The sequence below is a fragment of the Haliotis cracherodii genome, unplaced genomic scaffold (genome assembly GCF_022045235.1).
Source record: "Haliotis cracherodii isolate W230 unplaced genomic scaffold, xgHalCrac1.p SCAF_2, whole genome shotgun sequence".
Taxonomy (NCBI): Eukaryota; Metazoa; Mollusca; class Gastropoda; order Lepetellida; family Haliotidae; genus Haliotis; species Haliotis cracherodii.
Window position 1 is genome coordinate 62,524,852 of NW_027266275.1, and position 23,266 is coordinate 62,548,117.

Below are 23,266 nucleotides of genomic sequence, written 5' to 3' on the forward strand. Positions count from 1 at the left end.
TCTGAACGCCGCTTTGTAACAGACTGAATTATACAAGACGTTTATCACGTTGAAAAGCCCAGACAGACACCGTTCATAGATGCTTGCCACCTTAAGAAAAACCAAAAAACTCGAGAAAAGTCTGGTTCGAACAATTCTAAGTTCAACATCTGGTCATCGAAATTTTAACTAGTTGATTGATTCTGACAGATCGGTTCTCCGTCGACTGGGCCAATCCTAAACCCATCCAAAATCTAAGAACCACAAAGCTGTGTGTCAACCCACACACAAGAAGCGTGCAAGAGATGGATCACTGGCCGTACATACATACATCATATCAGGAGACGGTCGGGATACTTTGTAACCAGGTCCTTGTAAGAAACTGACTTTGTGAAGTTTGAACGAATGAGTTGTCCTTTATCCGATTTTTCACCATATTTCAAGTTCACGCAGGTCACCATAGAGCGGGAAGAAAGCCCAAAGTGATGCAGGTGCCAGACGTTTTGAATTTGGAGAAACCCACGAGCCCGGGTATGGATGCTGACATACATCTTAATCATGGCTGGGCATTGAAGCCACGATAATTTGATCATTGCGAACTGTACAACACGAATTGAACGCCTAACACCACTGTGCCCCTGGAGAAACATAGTTTTTGTTTTTTTGTTTAGATGCCGCACTCAGCAATATTTCAGCTATATGACGGCGGTCTGTAAATAATCGAATCTGGACCAAATAATCCAGTGATTAACACCATGAACATCCACGCAAGAGGGATATGATGACATCAACCAAGTCAGCGAGCCTGACCACCCGATCCCGTTAGTCGCCTCTTACGACAAGCATAGTTGCCTTTTATAGCAAGCATGGGTTGCTGAAGACCTATTCTACCCAGGATCTTCACGGGTTGAAATATGATGTAAATTTGTCCTTATCCTTCGCGATTGTCTATTTGCTGGTATATGTATTGAGAGGTGTCGGATGAAGCCTGGGTATGTACAGGGGAGCAAACACCTGCTGCCTCGAGCTTGTGACATTCTTATTCATACACGCTGGACTAGACTGGAACCAACATAAATGTTAAAACTTATGTTATTATATCAAACGGAGACTGCCCCAACAGTGAACACTTTCGTACTTACCTGTAGATTAACGATAGCTTCTTCCTCGTCTTCGTCTGCTTCCTTGACCTCTAAAAAGTTTTCCAGTCTCAGGATCAGGGTGTCAGGATCACCTGGGGTCTGGTCAAGGGTCAGCAGATGGACGTTGAAGGGAAGAGGGTTACGGAGTCCGGAAAACTGACCATCACAATAGGAGTGACCAATTCAAATGACAATATCGAATGTCACCTAGACTCTATTTTAATCTAAATGTTTTATCTGTTTAAACAATTATTTATTCTGGCGCGCATGAATGATGCTGTACCTCCCCATCAGCAACAGCAGCAACATCAGGCAACATCACGCAACATTAGTCTCCGTTCCTCCGTACCTACACGAAGCATCATTCATTGGAGACATCACAAAGAAGGTTTTAGAGTTAGTCGGTTGGTTGGGTTCAAGACACAGCCAGTATCTCAAGTATTTCAAGGCGTTTCAGCGTACGTGAAGGCTAGCCCCAAGAGATGCAGGTGAAGCCCACGACCACGGGTATTGCGCTGAGAAAGCAAAAATCGTAATCTGAACTTCGAATCCACGAATGTCATCTCCCCGAGCCAAGGGCGTTAACTGTCTTTGAAAGTCCACTTTCCACCTTTGCCAATTTCTGTGTTCGATCGTAGCGCCACCAGTGGCTATTACGAGTTATGTCCCTTCAATGTCCCTCCTACAAGCTCCTCACAGCGATAGTACGTTCCCGGAGCTCTATGTTACCGAGAGTGTAACGAAGGTGTCACGCGCTGGGAAGGAGCTTGTCCCTCCTATTGACCAACCAGATTCCACCTCCGATATCACTTGCACTTGCTTCAAATAAAATGGCGGAGTCGAGTCAAGTCGATCTGATCGATAATCAAGATCTATATTGTACTTCAAGGGCATCCATTCACGTGAGCAACCTTGATTTAAAACATGAAAAGATTTGAAAAATAGGTGTTGAAGCTAATTGACGGTACACATGCCTTGCAAATCCTGCAGCCCACGGAAGTCTGCACGGCAGTTTACAAACCGGATGTTGACTTTGTGACGCGATTGTGATCGGAATATGCATAGACTCGTTAATCCAGCCAAAGAATTAATTCAATAATTCCAGCCTAGTTCTTCTAGACTACTTTTATAGTCAGTTAACTCCTTTGCCTCGGGAAGATGACGAATGTAGGATACAGGGCCCACGTCTGCACAGAGGCGTTAAGGCGTTTTGTCCGACTGGTCTACCCGTGCCAACCATACGTTAAGAAGACATACTATCCCTGAAGTGTTCCCCCTTTAAGTGAGATATTTACCGAGGTGACGAGATGGTTGGTGGTGGGAGGATTCAGCTGCATGAAGGACACAGTGGGAGGGTGGTGAACCAGAAGTCCCTGGGCTCGGTACTCTCGGCCAGCATTGTCTATACTGTTGAGGAACAGGTAGTGTTTACCTGGAGGGAAGAACAGAGAACCGTAGCGAGTGAGTTGGGCGAGGTGAAGGTTAACGTCGCGTTCAAGATTATTGCACTCATATAGCGACGTGCGTTTAACCTTCCCCTATCCCGGCAGACGCTCTATCCCCTACACAATGGGTGATGAACTGCAGTGTCTATTTCAACAGCTCGTTGTTGTAATGTGTGAAAAAAGCTCATTGTGACCTAACCTGTGGACATACTGAAATGACAGGCTGACAGACCCGATCCCGTTAGTCACCTCTTACGACAAGCAAAGTCGCCATTTACAACCAGTCGCCATTTACGACAAGCATTAGTCGCCATTTACGCGAGCAAGGGTTGCTGAAGATCTATACTTCCCCGGATCTTCACGGGACATTTCGGATTTGAAGTGAGTGAGTGAGTGAGTAGGGTTTTACGCCGCTTTTAGCAACATTCCAGCAAAATAAAGGCGGGGTCACCAGAAATGGGCTTCACACAATGTACCCATGTCGGGAATCGAACCCGGGTCGTCTGCGTGAGAAGCGAACGCTTGAACCACTAGGCTATCCGACCGGCCCTCGGATTTGAAGAAAGGACACATTGATCATTGAGCGGAAGAAAGCAACTCCGCAGAGCGACCTAAGTAAATGACCATCCGCTGTATCAGTGAGTGAGTGATTGAGTATGGTTTTACGCCGCTTTTAACAATATTCCAGCAATATCACGGCGGGGAACACAAGAAATGGTCGTCACACATCGTTCCCATGTCGAGAATCGAACCCGCGTCTTTTGGGTAGTATCAAGGCTCCATGTGTTCTCTGACCTCGTATGATAAGTCCCCTCCCGTCTACCCCGCGTTCATTCAGGGGTTCCTCCACCCCAAGGTCATCGTCCTTGAAGGTCCGCCGATGCACCTGGTACGTGGAGAGGAAAGCTTGGCGTGAGGTGACAGTTTACACAGTGTACAGGACAATGGTTCAATGTTTGCAACCCATTCCTTCTTTCGCATACTGTTGTATCGTTGTGTTCCTAGCGTGAAGGTTCTTGAGGTAATTTGAAACTGTATGCTTTTTGTTGTTTGTTTTGTTTGTTGTTTAACGCCGCACTCAGCAATATTCAACCTACATGACGGTGGTGTGTGAATAATCGAGTCTGGACCAGAAACTCACTGACATCATGAGCATCGATCCACGCAATTGGGATACGATGACATGCATCAACCAAGTCAGCGTGGATCGATGCTCATGATATTAATCACTGGATTGTCTGGTCCAGACATGATTATTTACAGGCCGCAGCCATATAGCTGGAATATTGCTGAGTGTGGCGTTCAACAACACACAAACAAACTCGTACGACAGGCATAATCGCCTTTTACGGCAAGCATGGGTTGCTGAAGACCCATTCTACCCCGGATCTTCGAGGGTCTCAAACAGTATGCACATCCCTGAAAAGGAGTGAGTGAGTGAGTTAAGTTTTAACGTCACATCGACAATATCTCAGCCTGTGACGAGTAGTTATACATTGATAATACATATATTTACGCTTAATAAAAACCTGTCATCGAAGGACATTACAATAACTAGAATATCACAGACCCAATATAAAACTGGGTAAAACAATAAATCATCAGTAAACAATACAATCTACAAAAGGGTTATAGATCGCAAGCAACTGAAGGCAGATCACCACACTGGGGATCATGGGGACTTACAGTACATCGCTACCTGCATCGACCCCAGCGGGATTTATATAATCCCTCCAGTTGTTGGCGCTGATTGACAAATTTAGACAAGCATTAAAATAACACATATACTACGATTAAAAACGTGGCAGAAATAAATTGACTTTGAATAACGTGGTCCTACATACCCTCACTAGGGGAAAATCATTTTACACTACTTCAACCCCCTTCGAGGGTACAGCCACCTACAGCCACCAACAATCTTCAACAATCAAACATATTCTTCTGATTATTTAAAAATCCTTTATTTTGTACAAAACATATTCACCAAAATTTATGCAACAAACAGCGACATGCTACAGTCATGATGTCGTCTTTGAAAGTAGGGACACAACCTTGGGTAATTACAATGATTTCCAGAGTAAAATGATACCGTTTGCTGAAAAGTGTGTCATCACATCACCAAAGACAATCAAAGGGAGACAACTCGTTTGGGAATGTTTTTTTGCTGTAGCAGCTGCTGAGGCACTTACAGGAAGGAAATCTACAACGTTCTTCTAGATGTAATTGTGACCGTGTTCTTGGAAACGTTTAAGGATGAATCACTAGTACTTCTTCATCCTACAGGGAATACTCACCATCAGCTCCATCTGCCCGTCAGTCAGACTACCCCCACCCTGACACCGGTCTGTGAGCACCGTCAGCTGAATGTTCCGTTCTTCGTCCTGACGGGCCGGATCATACATCAATAGGGAGGTCATAGGGAGGTCATGGGGGAAGTCATGGGGGAAGTCATACATGAATGGGGAAGTCGTACATCAATAATTGATTTGTTTGTTTATGGTTTTACGCCGCACTCAGCAATATTCCAGCTATATGACGGCGGTCTGTACATAATCGAGTCTGGACCAGACAATCCAGGGATAGAGATCACGAGCATCGATCCACGCAATTGGGATACGATGACATGCATCAACCAACTCAGAGAGCCTGTCAATGATTGAGGTGAAATAAGGTTTTAACGTCGCGTCCAAGAGTATTGCACTAATATAGCGACGTGCATGCACGTATACGTGTGTGTGTGTGCGTGTGTGTGTGTGTGTGTGTGTGTGCGTGCGTGCGCACGGCGGCTTGTACTAGTCCGGACTGATTCCGATTTATAGTGCTAGCTCACGGGCGCCAGACAGGGTAACAACAAGTACCATTTTTTAACGTCTTTTGATGTGACGTGGTCACGGGGACATATTCCCGGAATCCTACAGGGTAGCTTGTACAAGCCGCGGTTGTCAGGATTGCATGAATTCGTGCTTTACGTACGTGATCTTCACTGCGCAAGGTAAACCTGCCTCCTGTGGGTAGGTGTAGTATTAGTTACCAGGCCGTTGTTATGCTGCTGAAACGGACGGAAGAATAATCGTACCTTGAGGAACATCCTCGCTGTGACAGGGTAGTAGTTCCCCGACACAGGGCTCGTAACGTTCAGTGACCACGTCTCACGGTGGTCCCTCCTGGTAATGTATAACAGTATAATGTTAGCGTGCAACCAACACCCCTACCACCAACCCCCCCCCCCCCATCTTTTTCAACAAATATTGTGCATTACTATGCATCCCTACTGTCGATGCCGTCCTCGGCGTGAGTTTGAGTGTATAATACAAGGGACTTACAGTGTCTCGATTTCTCAAGGTGACATACATATGTATATGACTCTAGATGTTACCGTCTAGGAATAGTCTCTCTGCCGTTTGAGTCAGTGAAAAACATTCCATTCGTATCGAGATCTGTCGTGAATCTTGATATGACCTCCTTCGTTTCTTGCATGCTGGTACAAAGGAACCGACATTATTACAAAAACACATTTCTGTATGTTATTTTACTCCGCTATCTCTCTTTAATGGTACCTGTAACACATTTGATTTTTCACGACTTTGCATGTGTTTGTGACGGGTGCTACTGGTGAGACTGGACACGCTCACCTTTTCGCGAACACTTGGTATCATCACTTTTATGGTTGTGAATCATAAACACATACTCATGACACAGTATATTTGACGCGATTTCTTATGACTATGGAAAGGGTTTTGTTGCTTTTATTTACTTTTCTGGGATTGGTCCAACGGTCCACTCTAGTTCCAGGTAGGGCGCCCCATCATACAGTCTGACCACCTGACTGACCCATGGGCTGAACTCCTGGCGTATCTCCTGGACATTGGGACCCTGGAAATGTGAGACCATGTGATGCAGTGTCGTGATGCAGTGTCGTGATGCAGTGTTGTGATGCAGTGCCGTGATGCAGTGCCGTGATGCAGCAGTGTCGTGATGCAGTGTCGTGATGCAGTGCCGTGATGCATTGCCGTGATGCAGTGCCGTGATGCAGTGTCGTGATGCAGTGTTGTGATGCAGTGTCGTGATGCAGTGTCGTGATGCAGTGTCGTGATGCAGTGTCGTGATGCAGTGTCGTTATGCAGTGCCGTTATGCAGTGTCGTGATGCAGGCTTTGGTGAAAACCCAGGGACGGTTTTGGTGCCGACAAACCTAAAATCTAAAACCTTGGCCTGTCTTTGATTCGACCCGACATTCATAGGATCCTGGCATGCTTCAGGGAAGCAACTCTGCATAACTATCCGTGGTGCCTTAGACGACTGCACGATGAATATTCAAGAGGTCGACAAGCGAAGTCCTTACTTGTTACTGTCGTATAAAAACGTAAGGGTTGATTTGACTAATGTTTGCATGTTTGTGTCTCGTGGGCCAAAATGTGGCTGGATGTAAAACATTTCGCATTTGTACGATATCTGTTCATTTGTTTGTTGTTTAAAAATATTCCATCACCCATAGTGCGCCAATATTCGATTAGGATACAGATCGAGTGGTTGTAGCGTCTGTTTGTTGTTTAACGCCGCACTCAGCAATATTCCAGCGGTCTGTACACAATCGAGTCTGGACCAGACAATCCATAGATTGACATCATGAGCATCGATCCACGCTTTTGGGACACGATGACATGCATCAACCAAGTCAGTGAGTCTGCCCACTCGATCCCTTAAGTCGCCTCTTACGACAACCATCTTACGGCAAGCATGGGTTGCTGAAGACCTATTCCCTACCCGTATGTTCACGGGTCTGTAGGATATTTAGCAGTATGGGGTAACACATTTCTGGCTTAGTGAAGCTTTGCGCCGCTTCCAGAAATGACGGGAGACACCAAGCATGTACTTCATGCACTGCACGTTCTCGGGAACCCGTGTTGGACCAACTAACGATTTGCCCAACAGCTATCTCAAGGCTACGGTTAAACGGAATTCACTTTCACCTGCATCCGTATGACTAGTAACAGTGGTCATTCGCGAGGCTACATGGCTTATACGTGTAGTCCAGCCACCAACTACAAGTGGACATGATTCTCAACTCAAGGAGTGAGTGAGTTGGGTTTAACGCCGCTTTTAACATTATTCCAGTTATATCACGGCGTGTCAGCTTCATGTGGGAGTGAGTGAGTGAGTGAGTTTGGGTTAACGTCGCTTTTAACAGTATTCCAGTTATATCACGGCGTGTCAGCCTGATGTGGGAGGAAAGCCCGAGGTGATGCAGATCTCAGACGTTTACCACTTCGGTGAAACCCACGAGCACGGGTATGGTGCTGACAAACCTAGAAACATAATTGGGGCGAACCGGGATTCGAACCCACAATCATAGCTTTCTGGCGTGTCCAGGGGACGCAATTCTGCACAGCGAATCGCGGCGCCTTAGACGACTGGGCCACCCATGCCCCCCCTCAACTCAAGGAGAACATTACCATCGCAACAGTTCATGCAAGACTTGATTTTCATCAGATAATGTGATCAACGATTACATCGGCTACTGCGACAGGCACAGGACTGTAGCACTCATGAGGGGGGTCTTACCTTATACGTGTTAACTTTAACACCTTTGGAATTCGGCCCCTTGAGCGGAACTGGCCTTGTGAACTCTTTGGGCACAAAGGCATATGCTCCAGAGGATCGCTTGTGGGAACCTAGGAACCCACCCGTGTGATCGTTGGGGTCCCTCACCTGACCCGCACTGGACAGGTAATACAGGTACCTCTGCTCCAGCTTGATGTCCACGCCGATATCCTTGTTCCTCAGGGTCTGGGTCAAGCCCGTGCGGGGGTCAATAGTCAGGGACAGGAACTGGAAGGTTGGGAACAGGCGGCCGTCAAAACAGATGCTATACATGGCGCTAATTCGCCGGTCAGGGTCCAACGAATTGAGGTTCACATATTTTACCCACGTAAACCAACAGTACCAACGAACCCGGTCTTCAATGAATGCTGGAACTACTTGGCTACCTAAGTGCCTTTATAGCAGATAAAAATCTTCGACAGGAAACAATCGATATTTATATAAAATGTGATTTTCGGAAATAAGCAGAGAGTCAGTATATCAATGTGTACCTGATTAGTGATGTAGTATCGGCCGGTCCCAATTTCTTCTCTTGGTGGTATTAGGGTGGCGTCTGTGGGTGGGTGCAGAAATAATACCACGGGAACAATGTGCTAAGAGCTATTGTTGCATAATGACCTTGTTGCATTGTTGCAACATATGTAAACAAACAATGCTATAATTAAACGCCCATGTGGCTCACATTGTAATCATTTGATTGTTATTAAAACGATTACCCTTTATAGTTACATACTACTCAAAACGTTATGGACGGTTAAAACTGGATGAAAGAATCGGTGACATTAACTTTATGAGTTGTATAGTATTTGACGCTGGCGCTCATCAACTCATGTTGTTTGTTTGTTTGTTTGTTTGATATTTAACGCCGCACTCAGCAATATTCCAGCTATATGACGGCGGTCTGTAAATAATCGAGTCTGGACTAGACAATCCAGTGATTGACATTATGAGCATCGATCCACGCAATAGGAATACGATGACATGCATCAACCAAGTAAGCCAGTCTTATAACCCGATCCCTTTAGTCGCCTCTTACGACAAGCATGGGTTGCTGAAGACCTATTCTACCCCGGATGTTCACGGGTCACATCAACTCTTGTCTTACCCTTGTCAGTTTCAATCTTGTACACTGCGAATCCAAGCGGCGGAAGTACGGCTTCAAACACAACATCGACCCGGGGCTTCTTCACACCTCGCTCTGGAATTCTCAGAGTGGATTCCGTTAATGGCACAATCTGTAGACGTTTGGGACATTCAATCTATTAATCCTTCAAAAATGAGTGTGTGAGTAATATTCCATTAAATCATGGAGGCCTGTTAGATCCAAACCCACCATGCAGTGGTCTGCAGCAGTAGTAACGCATAAAAGCGTCCTGGTTTTATGACATCACACACTTTAACTAACCAATGCCCGTATGACAACACCGGCGGTAAAAGATGGGCAAATGATTAATCTTAGTCTCCACAGTTACGACATAGTCCTCAAAACAAAATGGTTTCAATACAGTATTATTCATAAAATTATGGACTGCTGTACAAAATGGAATATGAAGAATAGTTTTTATTGCAATTTTTGTCAACGAGAAAATCAAAAGTTATGTACATATCTTCGATTGTGGAATTGTAAAACATGTCTGAAACAACCTTGCAAAATGGATCAAAGACAAAACTAGAATTTTCAAAATTGACAATTTTGTTAAGAAAAACGAAATGATGTTTTAAATCACAGTATAACTAACACTGAAATAGTTGTTTGTTATTGTCCAAATATACTTTGTATGTGAACTATATTCTATAAACTTTTTTGTGTACTCTAAAAAGAAATAAAATAAAATAAAAATATTTACAAATAGTGACTCCCAAGTTGTTATTGTGTGTGTGCGCGTGCGTGCGTGCGTGCATGCGTGCGTGCATGCGTGCGTACATGTGCGCGTGCGTGTCTACCTGAGCTTCTGCAGCCTGAGATTTGGGTCCCGTGACGATGTAGTGCTGTACCGCCATAGGAAGACGTAGCCAGTGGGACACAGGCTGACCCAGAGGATTGAACACAGTCACGAATAGCTGCAACAGGCGGAGACGTCGGGAACGTCAGTATTGCCCCCACGCTCTCAATGTCATAACAAACAACTCTGGGAGAGAATCATTGATCATATTTTCAAGGTCCCGAACCACATTGAGTGAGTGAATGTTGTTTTACATCAATGCTATTCCAGCAATATCACGGCGGCCTGAAATTAGTCGAATCTGGGCCAGGCTGGGTAATAGAAGAATGGGCAATGAAATACGCCATCGGGGTACGATGACACACCATCACTCATTTTAGTATAGGGTGTTTGAGGGCCCACATGATCAACAAGGGTTGAGGTGAGGTGAGGTGAGGTGAGGTGAGGTGAAATTGGGTTTAACGTCGCGTCCAAGATTATTGCACTTATATAGCGACGTGCATGCACGTGTGTGTGTGTGTGTGTGTGTGTGTGTGGCTGCTTGTACTAGTCCGGACTGATGCCGATTTATAGTGCTAGCTCACTGAGATACCATGCCGCAGTTTAACATGAAAACCACACTCAGACACAGTATACTGACTCCGAGCCGACCAGTCCTGGTTTTAACCCCTTAATGCCGAGCGCCAGGCAGGGTAACAACAAGTACCATCTTTTAACGTCTTTTGGTATGACGCGGTCGGGGATCGAACCCCGAACCTTCTGATCTACCACTAGACCACGGAGGCGGTCCACAAGGGTTGAGGGTCAGCTGTGCATAGACAGAAGTAACGTAACTAACACATAAATAACATGACATAACAGGGGGCACGGGTGGCCCAGTCGACTAAGGCGCCGCCATTCGCTGTGCAGAGTTGCGTCCCTTGGTCACGCCAGAAACCTATGATTGTGGGTTCGAATCCCGGTTCGCCCCGATTATGTTTCTGGGTTTGTCAGCACCATACCCGTGCTCGTGGGTTTCCCCGAAGTGGTAAACGTCTGAGACCTGCATCACTTCGGGCTTTCCTCCCACATTAAGCTGACACGCCGTGAAATAACTGGAATATACTGTTAAAAGCGGCGTTAAATCGAACTCACTCACTCATGACATAACATATTATTAACATACAATACAAGCCTAGCCATTGTACAGTGGCGATGCAGTGGACTGACACTTTAAAGATTTACATAGGAGCACCGATCAGTAGCAACAGCACAGATACATCATGGTGGGCTGGCTCATGCAAATCGAGGATCGATAGCATGAGCACCGATCAGTTAGCAACAGAACAGATACATCATGGTGGGCTGGCTCATGTAAACAGATGATCGATAGCATGAGCACCAACCAGTTAGCAACATCACAGATACAAAATGGTGGGCTAGATCATGCAAACCGATGGTTGATTGCAGAGGAAACGATCAACGTTATCGGTTAAAACGTTTTGCTTAAGTGCATCATTATCCCCGACATCTGATTTGTCTACAAGAAACATCAAAACATCCACACACGGACATAAACCTTCCTCAGTTAGTCCTGTTCTCTTCATTCGTCTACTGAACACCCATCCACTGTACACCAGTCTACTGTACAACCGTGTACCGTACACATACCTTGTCAGCTGTCTCCGTGATCTGACACACACTAATGTTGAGGCGGTTACAAAAATGCTGCGTCGGAAGCTTTCTGGTTTTCTCTGTGAGGAGCTTCCGGTAGGCGGTATTCACAACATACTGCAACAGACATAGGACGGATGACGTCGTGTAAAGCAGCGTGCAGTTGTCGGTATCCACACCGACACATCTGTCGGTCACAAAAAGACAAGACCCCTAACCTACAGGCTAACTTAACGCGAGACTCTGTCTCTGCCTACGTCGCCGTATCTGCCTCAAGGTACTCCATGTGTCAAAGTTAATATTCACAGATTCAAAGACACACAAAGAGCAAAACGGCCATTGAATTAAATACAGGGGAAAAGGGGTCTTGAATCTTTGCCCATCAAGTAAGGAGAACTGTTAAATCTGTGAACTTTGATGGAGGTAGGATGAAATTAGATTTACGCCACTTTCAATTTGTTTGTTTGTTTGTTGTTTAACGCCGCACTCAGCATTATTCCAGCTATACGACGGCGGCCTGTTAATAATCGAGTCTGGATCAGACAATCCAGTGATTGATATCATGAGCATCGATCTACGCAATTGGGATACGATGACATGCATCAACCAAGTCAGCGAGCCTGACCACCCGACCCCGCTAGTCGCCTCTTACGACAAGATTGCTGCACTGATGTAGCGTCATCGTGTGCGTGTGCATGTGTGTGCGCGCGCAGGCGCTTGTACATCCATGGCATATCGTAGCTTAGCATGGATAATCCACTCAGGAAAAGTATACCGACTCCCAGCCGACCAGTCCGTGTTTTTACCCCTTAATGCCGAAAGCTAGGCAGGGTAACGAAAAATACCATCTTTTAACGACTTTTCGACTATAGTGTTTACTGTGATAGGACCGACCTGACATGCTCTCTCCCCCTCGCTCAGCATCTTGTTGTAGTCGTCGGTGACATGTTGTTTTTCCGTCCCCCTAAACACACAAGGTCAAGGTCAGCTGTTGACTAACAGTTCAGTTCATTCAATTCTGTAATGTAGTGTCTTTATGTATTCACCTGTTATTTCACGCAGATTTACCAGGGGCGAAACTACCATGCGGAAAAGCAATTACTTACACTTAAATAAGCATTTTCTTTATAAGTAACCCTCATATAACCATCTATACAGTCAATTATCAATTCAAACTCTACGCGGTCGAACGTGATATTTATTGTCTGACTTGAATATCGGAATCTTCACGCACTTTAGGATTTTAGTGGTAGACGGTTTGTGACGTAAGCAAACCGCGCTCACACAATTATTTTCATTATAATACCAGGTCGTCGTAAAGATATGAAAAAACAAATAACCATCACATACTACGAATGAACATGGTGAAACACGTAATATATTGCTAATAAAAAATTCTGATAAAACATTACCAATATTTGTTACAAAAAAAATCAAACAAACTGCAGGAAATAGCGTTTAACAGCATCTATTTTATTTTAATTTTCTGGTTATCATGCCCCTAAACCCAACTAGCGGGACCTCATAATATACTTGGTTCTGCTTGCACTTAAAATCAGTCTAGTTGCGCCCCTGTTTACGTCTATTAAACATAAATTGATAAATAACAACGTGAAGTAAATAAACCAAAGCTATATGTTGATCACATTCTAGGGTTGGTTGGTTGGTTTATTGTTTTACGCCGCACTCAGCAATAATCCAGCTATATCAACCAAGTCAGCGAGCCTGACCACCCGATCCCGTTAGTCGCCTTTTACGGCAAGCATTGGGTGCCTAAAGATCTATTCTACCCAGGATCTTCACGGGTCTCACATTCTAGGGAAAACCCATCATCAGTCAGACAATTTTACACCGCTGTCGATTATCTTCTAGCTGTACATGACCACGGTTTTGTAAATAGTCGGGCCTTGGGCATAAAGAACCAATGACTCGCCATCACCCAGGTCACTGAGCCTTGTCCACCCATTCTATACTAAACATTACAATTATTACAATTAGAATTACAATTATAATATATTTCACATCTTTTGAGTAGTATATTCATTTGTTTACAGAAACCAGCAAGTATGGTATTGGGGATTAATCCACAATCTACGGAAGCTTTTTCGGGCCATTTTTTCCCTTTGAAATTTCAAGATGTTATGTTGAAATTTCAAGGTACATAATAACTGAAACTTAAGATAAAGATCTTGAAATTTGAAGACAATAAGTTGAAATCTTCAGGTTATAAATTGAAATTTCATCTTAGTATCTTAACATTTTACGATACTGATCTGAAATTCCAAGATGCTATGTTGAAATTTCAAGATATTAACTTGAAAATTCAAGAAACGAACTCATTCCGAGGTTGCTTATTGTCTTGAAATTTCAAGTTGCTATCTTGAACATTTCAAGTTAGTAGCTTGACATTTTAAGAAGAAAAATGGAAATGTCCCCAAAAGGCTTCCGTAACAATCCTCTATGCTCAGTATTGTTAATTTTATTGCTAAGGAGTATGGTAGCACAGTGTCGAAGTCAATTATCAGTAAGTCACTGGATTGAAGCGTACCAAATTATGAAATATGACTCAACAAATACAGGTCAATTCTTATATGATTCGTATTGGTTAGATTCGTCCAATCAAATCACGATCAAGGGCTGATGTCACTTCCGGAACGAAACTGTGGCCATTAATGGGTCTAGGGTATTTATTATATAATACGGTGGGTAATCTAGGATGCTCAAGCTAAAAACTTGGAGTTTGTTTGTTGTTTAACGCCACACTCAGCAGTATTCCAGCTATATGACGGCGGTCTGTAAATACTCGAGTATGGACCAGACAATCCAGTGATAAACATCATGAGCATCGATCCACGCAATTGGGATAGTCAGCGAGCCTGACCACTCGATCCCGTTAGTCACCTCTTTCGACAAGCCTCTTACGGCAAGTATGGGTTTCTGAAGGCCTATTCTTCCCCGGATCTTCACGGGTCCTAAAGACTTGGACCTGCCACAAACTGGTCTGAGCGCTACGACTGTCCATGGTACAATAGTGAGTGTTTATACGTACGTGATGGCGTCATGGTGCTGCAGAAGGGCCACCGCTTTCTCTGAAAGGATATACACTGTCTTGCATGAGACGAGTAAAAGTCTTTATATCTTTATTTAGCAAAGTAGATGTGGTGGAAGACAACACTGACAACAAGCTGAGGGCAATAGTATCAGATAAATATGTCGTCATGTGATAGGAGTGTAGTTAACGTTCCCGATTCTTGTCATGTGTAGAGTCTTGTAGAAAATGTCTGACGCGTTGATTGGAATGTCGCGACTGGAAACGAATGAAAGAGGGCGAGTAGTGTTTACGGTCTCAGTATGACAGCTCGTTACACCACGAAGCGGGTTCACAATACTTAGACGGAGAATCGAACACGGATGTTCGGCTTGACGAGCGAATACTTCAAGCACCAGGCGCCATACCAGGATCCTCCTACAAAGTTTACCAACAGGTGAAGTGAAATGAGATTGGTCAGGATATACAAACACGCTCCATTATTTTTTTGCATGCAGCATTAATAAAATGTGGAGTACTAGAAAATGTCTAACTGGAAAGGGTCATGTTGGATTCAAATTATTTAATTTCAAGATAACGAACAAAGACCTTGGTAATATATCTTGGAATAACGCACCACCGTGAATTACTGGTCACATTCCCGATTAGTCAGTGTATGAATCTCTGCCATATGATATATAGCCTCCAAAAGCAGTAGGGGGTATTCATTTATTTTGTTTTGTTTGTTGTTTAACGCTGCACTGAGCAATATTCCAGCAATATGACGGCGGTCTGTAAATAATCGAGTTCGGACATGATAATCCAGTCATTGCTGGTGACGTCACTCCCTAAAGGGCGCTTTGAGGATAATAATAGAATGACAATTGAAGTAACTGAATAAAAGAGAATGCAATGAACAAGGAGGTTCGTGTTAATGTAATGGCAATATTTACATAGGAAAAGACACTGCAAGAACACGCTCCTCAAATATTTCCTCAAGTTCAAGAATCGGACCTGAAGGTTGACGGACGGACGGACTGACAGTTGTATTCCTTGAAGTAGTAACAACCAAGTTCTTGAGAATATAGTGTGTAGGGGATTTACAAACTAGATTATAGTGTGTAGGGTATATATGTACTAGAATATAGTGCGAAGGCTATTTACATGGTAGAATATAGTGCGAAGGCTATTTACATGGTAGAATATAGCGTGAAGGCTATTTACATGGTAGAATGAAGTGTTTAGGGTGTATATATTCTAGAATATAGTGCGAAGGCTATTTACATGGTAGAATATAGTGCGAAGGCTATTTACATGGTAGAATATAGCGTGAAGGCTATTTACATGGTAGAATGAAGTGTTTAGGGTGTATATATTCTAGAACATAGTGCGAAGGCTATTTACATGGTAGAATGTAGTGTGAAGGCTATTTACATGGTAGAATATAGTGCCAAGGCTATTTACATGGTAGAATATAGTGTCAAGGCTATTTACATGGTAGAATATAGTGTGAAGGCTATTTACATGGTAGAATATAGTGTGTAGGGTATATAATTATGTTCTAGAATATAGTGGGAGGGTATGCATAAATATATATATATATACTAGAATGTAGTGTGTAGGGCACGCACGCACGCACGATATACTCGACGATGCCTACAAGCACATGTACCCACTCAACACAGCGATATCCCTGCTAACTTGAGTCAGTCGGGCAAGTACCGTCAGCATTTTGCATGTCTGAAAAAAGAAATAATGTGTGCAAGTTTTAATTTTGTGAATGATTATTACGGGTCACATGTAGCTTTGACCATATTGTCAGATTGCATTCACTCAAAGGTCACTTTATCTAGCTACTAAATGATATATCAACGTAGCAGTTGATTAGTTGACAATGTTTCACACGCAGAAAGGCGTCAGATGCTGGCTACTAAGAGAGTTAATGCTTTCTCTACCTGGAGAAATCTAATGACAGTGAAGGGAGTGACATGTTTTCTCAACTGCAGTAAGCTGCTATGTACGAAGGGAGTTGCATGCTTTCCCCAGCTGTAGTAAGCTGCTATGTACGAAGGGAGTGGTATGCTTTCCCCAACTGTAGTAAGCTGCTATGTACGAAGGGAGTGACTTGCTTTCGCCAACTGTAGTAAGCTGCTATGTACGAAGGATGTGGCATGCTTTCCCCTGCTGTAGTAAGCTACTATCTACGAAGGAAGTGGCATGCTTTCCCCAACTGTAGTGAGCTGCTATGTACGAAGGGAGTGACTTGCTTTCCCCTGCTGTAGTAAGCTGCTATGTACGAAGGGAGTGGCATGCTTTCCCCAACTGTAGTGAGCTTCTATGTATGAAGGGAGTGACTTGCTTTCCCCAGCTGAAGTAAGCTGCTATCTACGAAGGGAGTGGCATGCTTTCCCCAACTGTAGTGAGCTTCTATGTATGAAGGGAGTGACTTGCTTTCCCCAGCTGAAGTAAGCTGCTATCTACGAAAAGAGTGACTTGCTTTCCCCAGCTGAAGTAAGCTGCTATCTACGAAGGGAGTGGCATGCTTTCCCCAACTGTAGTAAGCTGCTATGTACGAAGGATGTGGCATGCTTTCCCCTGCTGTAGTAAGCTGCTGTCTACGAAGGGAGTGGCATGCTTTCCCCAACTGTAGTGAGTTGCTATGTACGAAGGGAGTGACTTGCTTCCCCCTGCTGTAGTAAGCTACTATCTACTAAGGGAGTGGCATGCTTTCCCCAACTGTAGTAAGCTGCTATGTACGAAGGGAGTGACATGCATTCCCCAACTGGAGTAAGCTACTGCCCACGAAGGAAGTAAATGTTTTCCTACCTGTAGTAAGCTGCTGGCCGTCTTCACATGGCGCTTGAGACCGGGTCTGCTGGTGAAGAAGCCCGTCCAGAAGGTGTTGGGGATGGTGGAGTACGGGAAGAAGTCGCCAGCCATTCTGCTGAACTTGACACCCTCCTTGTTGACGCTGTTGATGTAGCAGCTTGGGGTGGAGTACAGAGCGTGCACGACACTGCCGAACTTTTGCTGACGTTGCAAAGAAAATACAGCAATATTGTTACTCAGTGGTGAGTGAGTGTTTGTGTTTGCGTTTGCGTGTGTGCGTGTATGCGTGTGCGTCTGCGTGTGTGTGTTTGCAGGGGCTGCTTGTAATAGTCCGTACATTATCGTGGTGCCACATTGAGATGGATATTTAACATGGATACCCCACTCAGTATACACGTCGCGTTAAAGATTATTGCGTGCGTGCGTGCGTGCGTGGTTGAACGCGGCATACAGCGATATTCCAGCTACATGTGACGCTCGCCTGTTAATAATCGAGTCTGGACCAGTCATCGATAAACTAGCTACTAGTTGTTAACATGAGCGCCGAGCCAAGCCCTGTGTGAAGATATAAGTGTCAGTCACGTCACTCACTGTAGCCCCCTGATCATTTCAGTCGGTTCACACAGGAATGGGACGCTGGGGACCTGTACTGGCCCGAACACACAGGAGGTCATTAAGCACACAATGGGATGTCCATACATGTTTCATCTTGTGTTTTGCTACTATACGATGTAATGCCAGACATTATGAACACACCGAGGACAAGTTATATTTGTTTGTTTGTTGTTTAACGCCGCACTCAGCAATATTCCAGCTATATGACGGCGGTCTGTAAATAATCCAGTCTAGACCAGACAATCCAGTGATTGATATCATGAGCATCGATCCACGCAATTGGGATCGATGACATGCCTGAACCAAGTTAGCGAGCCTGACCACCCGATCCCGTTAGTCGTCTTTCACGACAAGCATAGTCACCTTTTACGGCAAGCATGGGTTGCTGAAGACCAATTCTGCACCGGAATCTTCACGGGTCCCCTTGACCTGCATTTACCTCAGCGTTGACTGTGGCTATCAGCTGATCCAGACCCTCGTACCAATAGGGGGCGGAGCGGAAGGCGAAGTCCCCACCCACGGGGATCAGGATGTGGCTGGACTTGTAGGACTCCGCCTGAAGAGTTCCATAATTTGATTTTAATTTTTGTTTTGTTGCTTAACGCCGAACTCAGCAATATTCCAGCTACATGACGGCGGTCTGTACATAATCGAGTCTGGACCAGACAATCCAGTGATTGACATCATAAGCATCGATACACGCAATTGGGATACGTTGATATGCATCAACAAAGTCAGCGAGCCTGACCAGCCGATCCTGTTAGTCGACAAGCATCCAGTATCAAGTCTATGAATCGTTTCACTGATGGAAATATATAGGGGAAGAGTTGAAAAGAGAAGAATGTTTAAATAATTTTACAATACCAGAAACACTTAATTAAGATTGGAGACCCATAAGTTGCATAAAACATTAGAAATCCATTTTATAAGTTGAGTGAGTGAGTGAGAATGGTTTTACGCCGCTTTGAGCAACATTCCAGCAATATCACGGCGAGGGACCCCAGAAATAGGCTTCACATATTGTATCCATGTGGGTAATTGAACCTGGGTCTTGGCGTGACGAAAGGAAAGTTTAAACCACTCGGCTACCCAAACGTCCTTAAGTTGTAAGAGTGAGTGAGTGAGTGAGTTGGGTTTAACGCCGCTTATTACAATATTCCAGTTATATCGCGGCGTGTTAGCTTAATGTGGGAGAAAAGTTCGAAGTGATGTTACACATAGTAGGTCTTAGACGTTTACCATTTCGGTGAAACCCACGAGCACGGGTATGGTGCTGACAAACCTAGAAACATAATCAGGGCCAACCGGGATTCGAACCCACAATCATAGGTTTCTGGCGTGCCCAAGGGACGCAACTCTGCACAGCGAATCGTTGCGCCTTAAAAGACTGGGCCACCCATGCCCCCTTAAGTTGTAAGAAAGATGAGATACCCATTAGGCCTTGGGATGATGGATATACAGGCACGAGCTCTGCTTCTGAAACCCTATGTGATGGCCCCAAGGACCGAATGATCCTATTTCTGTACACACAACCAACTACATACCCACTTCACTGCAAGGTTGATGAGCGCTTTAGCCTCCATCTTCCGTATCCGTTTCTGAAACATAAGATACAAGTTGACGCCAGTCAAAACTCTCATGTGTACAAAACGGTTCCATACACATGACTGCTCTATCAAGGACAACACAGTTCTCTGATCAGAATCATGTCCTATTTAACTATTTAATTACGTCCTTAAGGGCCGCTTTATTGAGCTGTATGTCAGCCAACCGTAAATGCAAGGGCACTCAACTCCCCTTGTCTTATCACTCTTAGTAGTGGAGCGTCCGCCCGGAGAGCGGTAGGTCCGGGGTTCGATCCCCGGATCGATAATATGTTTGAGTGGAGTATTCATGTTAAATTGCGGTATCTCACTCACTCACTCACTCACTCACTCACTCACTCACCCACCCGTCCTTCAGACATTGGAAATATTTATTTACAAGATACATACGTATCAAGACATTGGAAATATTTATTTACAAGATACATACGTATCAAGATTCGTCGCGATCAAGATCATTTTACTCACAGGTACCCCACTCAAACACAATGTACTGACTCCACGAGGTCCAGCCCTTGTTTTATCCCATCATGACGTATGTCAGGCAAGGTAACATCAAGTACCATCTTTCAACGTATTTTGGTATGACGTGGAATCGGGATCGAATAACCGATCTACCTGGGCAGGCGCTCTATTCGAGGCAACTGTAGACATTGGAACAATGCCTGCTTACTACCCGAAAACAATGGCATGGTCTTTCACTGATTTAACATAGATACTTAAATAAATGCGGAAGGGGATGATCTCAGTTATGACGTACGGACGAAGACGGTGGGAGTCCCTCCCAACGTAGGTTGCCCGGGCTGAAATATCCGTCATACAACACGCTTGTGAACAGGCTGTTTCCTGGAAGGTCAATACGCTGTATGAGTCAAGCAAACAATCTCTGGTAGAACCTTTTGAGTCTAATCACAAATTTATAAAATACGGGTTCTAATCCAGACTTTGAGTGTTAGAAAACAGACTGAGATATGCAGGAGGAACCTATCACAATGTTGAATAAATAATTTGACTTTTAATATTTTACCGGAGATAAGCGACCCGTGAAGATCCGGGGTAGAATAGGTCTTCAGCAACCCATGCTTGCCGTAAAAGGCGACTATGCTTGTCGTAAAAGGCGACTAACGGGATCGGGTGGTCAGGCTCGCTGACTTGGTTGATGCATGTCATCGATCTCAATTGCGCGGATCGATGCTCATGATATTAATCACTTGATTGTCTGTTCCAGACTGGATTATTTACAGACCGCCGTCATATAGCTGGATTATTGCTAAGTGCGGCGTTAAACAACAAAAACCAAACAAACCAACCGGAGGTAAGCTATATCACGAGACAATATTATAAACGACTAACAAGAAATCACTGAGCTATTGAAATCTATCCATGTCAGGCTTTAATGCCATCGATTTCCGCTTCGATAAACTATAGGTTGAAACCATGAGCATCAGGCCACGCCCTGTAGGGTGACATGAATATCAGTCACGTCACACATTTTCATGTAGTACCCGCTATATTTTTGGTTGAGACGCCTCTTCTCGAGGCAAGGGCGTTAACTGACTATAAAAGTCCACTTTCCACCCTTGCCGAACTCGGCTTGAATTTCCATGCTTGGTCGTAGCACCACCAGTGGCTATTACGAGTTATGTCCCTTCTATATCCCTGCTATTGACCAAACAGATTCCACATCTCATATCACTTGCTTTTGCTTCAAACAAAATGGCGGCGCTCTGTCAAGCCGATCTGATCGCTAATCAAGATCTATATTGTACTGTAATATTGTAACGGGTCTTACCATCAAATCACTGGAACACCTCGACTACAAACATGAAAGGATTTGTAAAATAGCTGTTGACGCCCGGTTTTGCGGTTCACATGCTTTGAAAATCCTACAGTCGTCCGAAATGTGCAGGTTGAAATCCAAGTTGTTTACGACCCTGGTGTCGATTTCGTTACGCGATTTTGACTGGACACTGCATGGACTCGTTAGTCCAGCCAGAATGTAACTGAGGAATTCCAGCCTAGTTTGGCAAGGCTGGGAACTGAACTTCAAAAGTCAGCTAACGCCCTTGTCTCGGGAAGATGTGGAAGATGAAGGTAAGCCATTCCGACAGCTAGGTCCTGGACGTAGAATATGCCAGGCCTAGGTGATGATGTATCGGATCACATCAATTCCCGATCTCTTCATCAAACATTTAGAAAAATACCACCCACTAGTAATTAATTGAAAAATACCCAGGTTTTGTGGACTGGTCATCCACACAGTCTCCATGTCCCGAGACTTGAGTCTTCTTGTGTGGTCCTGGAAATCTATTCGCCCGAGAAAGATAGCGTCAAATCCCATCTGTGGAGAAACGATGAACTGAGCATATACACACGATACATAGGAACAGGTATACACATATTCTTCAAGGCTATCCAAGCGAGCGTGGTTTTCAACCTTTACCAGCTAATGGAACATCTTGCAAAAAGCACACAGATCTCCCCACAACGTGTCGACCCACGCTTGATTACCCCGTGTATTATTCTTTTTTACAATCTTGACAAAAGCCCTGTTGCTCTTTTTTAACTGTAAGACGAAAGTTTAATTTTGACTCAAAATAATCTTGTAAATGCTCGCAAACACAGTCCTTCTTACAGGTGTTAATCCATGCTTAGAAAGAAAACAGTCCCTCTACAACGATATCGTTATCTTGCTTTGCCAAAGGTTACAGGTTTCCACGTGTAACAAAGACAATACCAGGTTATACCAGACCAGACATGAAAGTCCAAGTTGCCAATTGTTAACAATATTTCAACACTACAGGGGGAGTAGACTTTCAAGGGCCATGCAGGGGCCAGGGGCGGCCCAGTTGTCTCAGAGGCCACAAGCGCAGTGCAGAGTTGCGTCCCTTTGGCGCACCAGAGCCTCTAATCGAGGGTTCGATTTCCGGTTCCCCCCCCCCCCCCCCGATAAATGTTTTTATGTTTGTCAGCACCATACCCGTGCTCGTGGGATTCACCAAAGTGGTACACGTCTGAGACCTGCATCATTTCGGTCTTTCCTCTCATTTAGCTGTAACTGGAATACTATTCAAAGAGAGGTTAAAACCAACTCACTCACTCACTCACTCACCCACTCCAGAGACATTTAATCCAATCAAGGAAGAAACCTAACTTCATTCCTGCAATAAAACCTCCGAATGAAAGAACAATACACCGACAGAATACAAAACGCTCTATGTACCTGAGCGAACAAAGACGAGTGTTCACGAGAATGTCCGAATTGGTCGATGTGCCAGCCGATGTTAGACATTGCACATTCTCCAAATTCCTTCTGTATCCATTGGAAACCAAGAGTGTGTTGGTCAATGATGTCGTCGTAGTAGGTCGTGGCCGAGTCGCTCATGCTCCAGCCACCGATTACAATCTGAAGACGTCCTTAAAAGAAA

The 23,266-nt window shown here is 44.5% G+C and overlaps 1 protein-coding gene across 1 annotated transcript in view; it reads right to left on the bottom strand.

Annotated features, from left to right (window-relative positions):
- LOC139469390 (lysosomal alpha-mannosidase-like) overlaps positions 1 to 23,266 on the bottom strand; it is a 32,603-nt gene that overhangs the window by 1,175 nt on the left and 8,162 nt on the right. The window contains exons 5-25 of the mRNA XM_071251552.1: positions 23,062 to 23,255; positions 22,071 to 22,179; positions 20,599 to 20,684; positions 19,779 to 19,832; positions 18,674 to 18,790; positions 17,617 to 17,820; positions 16,467 to 16,530; positions 14,812 to 14,851; positions 12,657 to 12,726; positions 11,760 to 11,879; positions 10,111 to 10,227; positions 9,272 to 9,401; positions 8,658 to 8,719; positions 8,128 to 8,394; positions 6,321 to 6,439; positions 5,943 to 6,044; positions 5,643 to 5,730; positions 4,861 to 4,947; positions 3,362 to 3,452; positions 2,417 to 2,553; positions 1,122 to 1,277 (exon numbers count right to left, since the gene is read on the bottom strand). Of these exons, the coding sequence (XP_071107653.1) occupies positions 1,122 to 1,277; positions 2,417 to 2,553; positions 3,362 to 3,452; positions 4,861 to 4,947; positions 5,643 to 5,730; positions 5,943 to 6,044; positions 6,321 to 6,439; positions 8,128 to 8,394; positions 8,658 to 8,719; positions 9,272 to 9,401; positions 10,111 to 10,227; positions 11,760 to 11,879; positions 12,657 to 12,726; positions 14,812 to 14,851; positions 16,467 to 16,530; positions 17,617 to 17,820; positions 18,674 to 18,790; positions 19,779 to 19,832; positions 20,599 to 20,684; positions 22,071 to 22,179; positions 23,062 to 23,255 (2,414 nt within the window). The remainder of the gene's footprint in view (positions 1 to 1,121; positions 1,278 to 2,416; positions 2,554 to 3,361; positions 3,453 to 4,860; positions 4,948 to 5,642; positions 5,731 to 5,942; positions 6,045 to 6,320; positions 6,440 to 8,127; positions 8,395 to 8,657; positions 8,720 to 9,271; positions 9,402 to 10,110; positions 10,228 to 11,759; positions 11,880 to 12,656; positions 12,727 to 14,811; positions 14,852 to 16,466; positions 16,531 to 17,616; positions 17,821 to 18,673; positions 18,791 to 19,778; positions 19,833 to 20,598; positions 20,685 to 22,070; positions 22,180 to 23,061; positions 23,256 to 23,266) is intronic.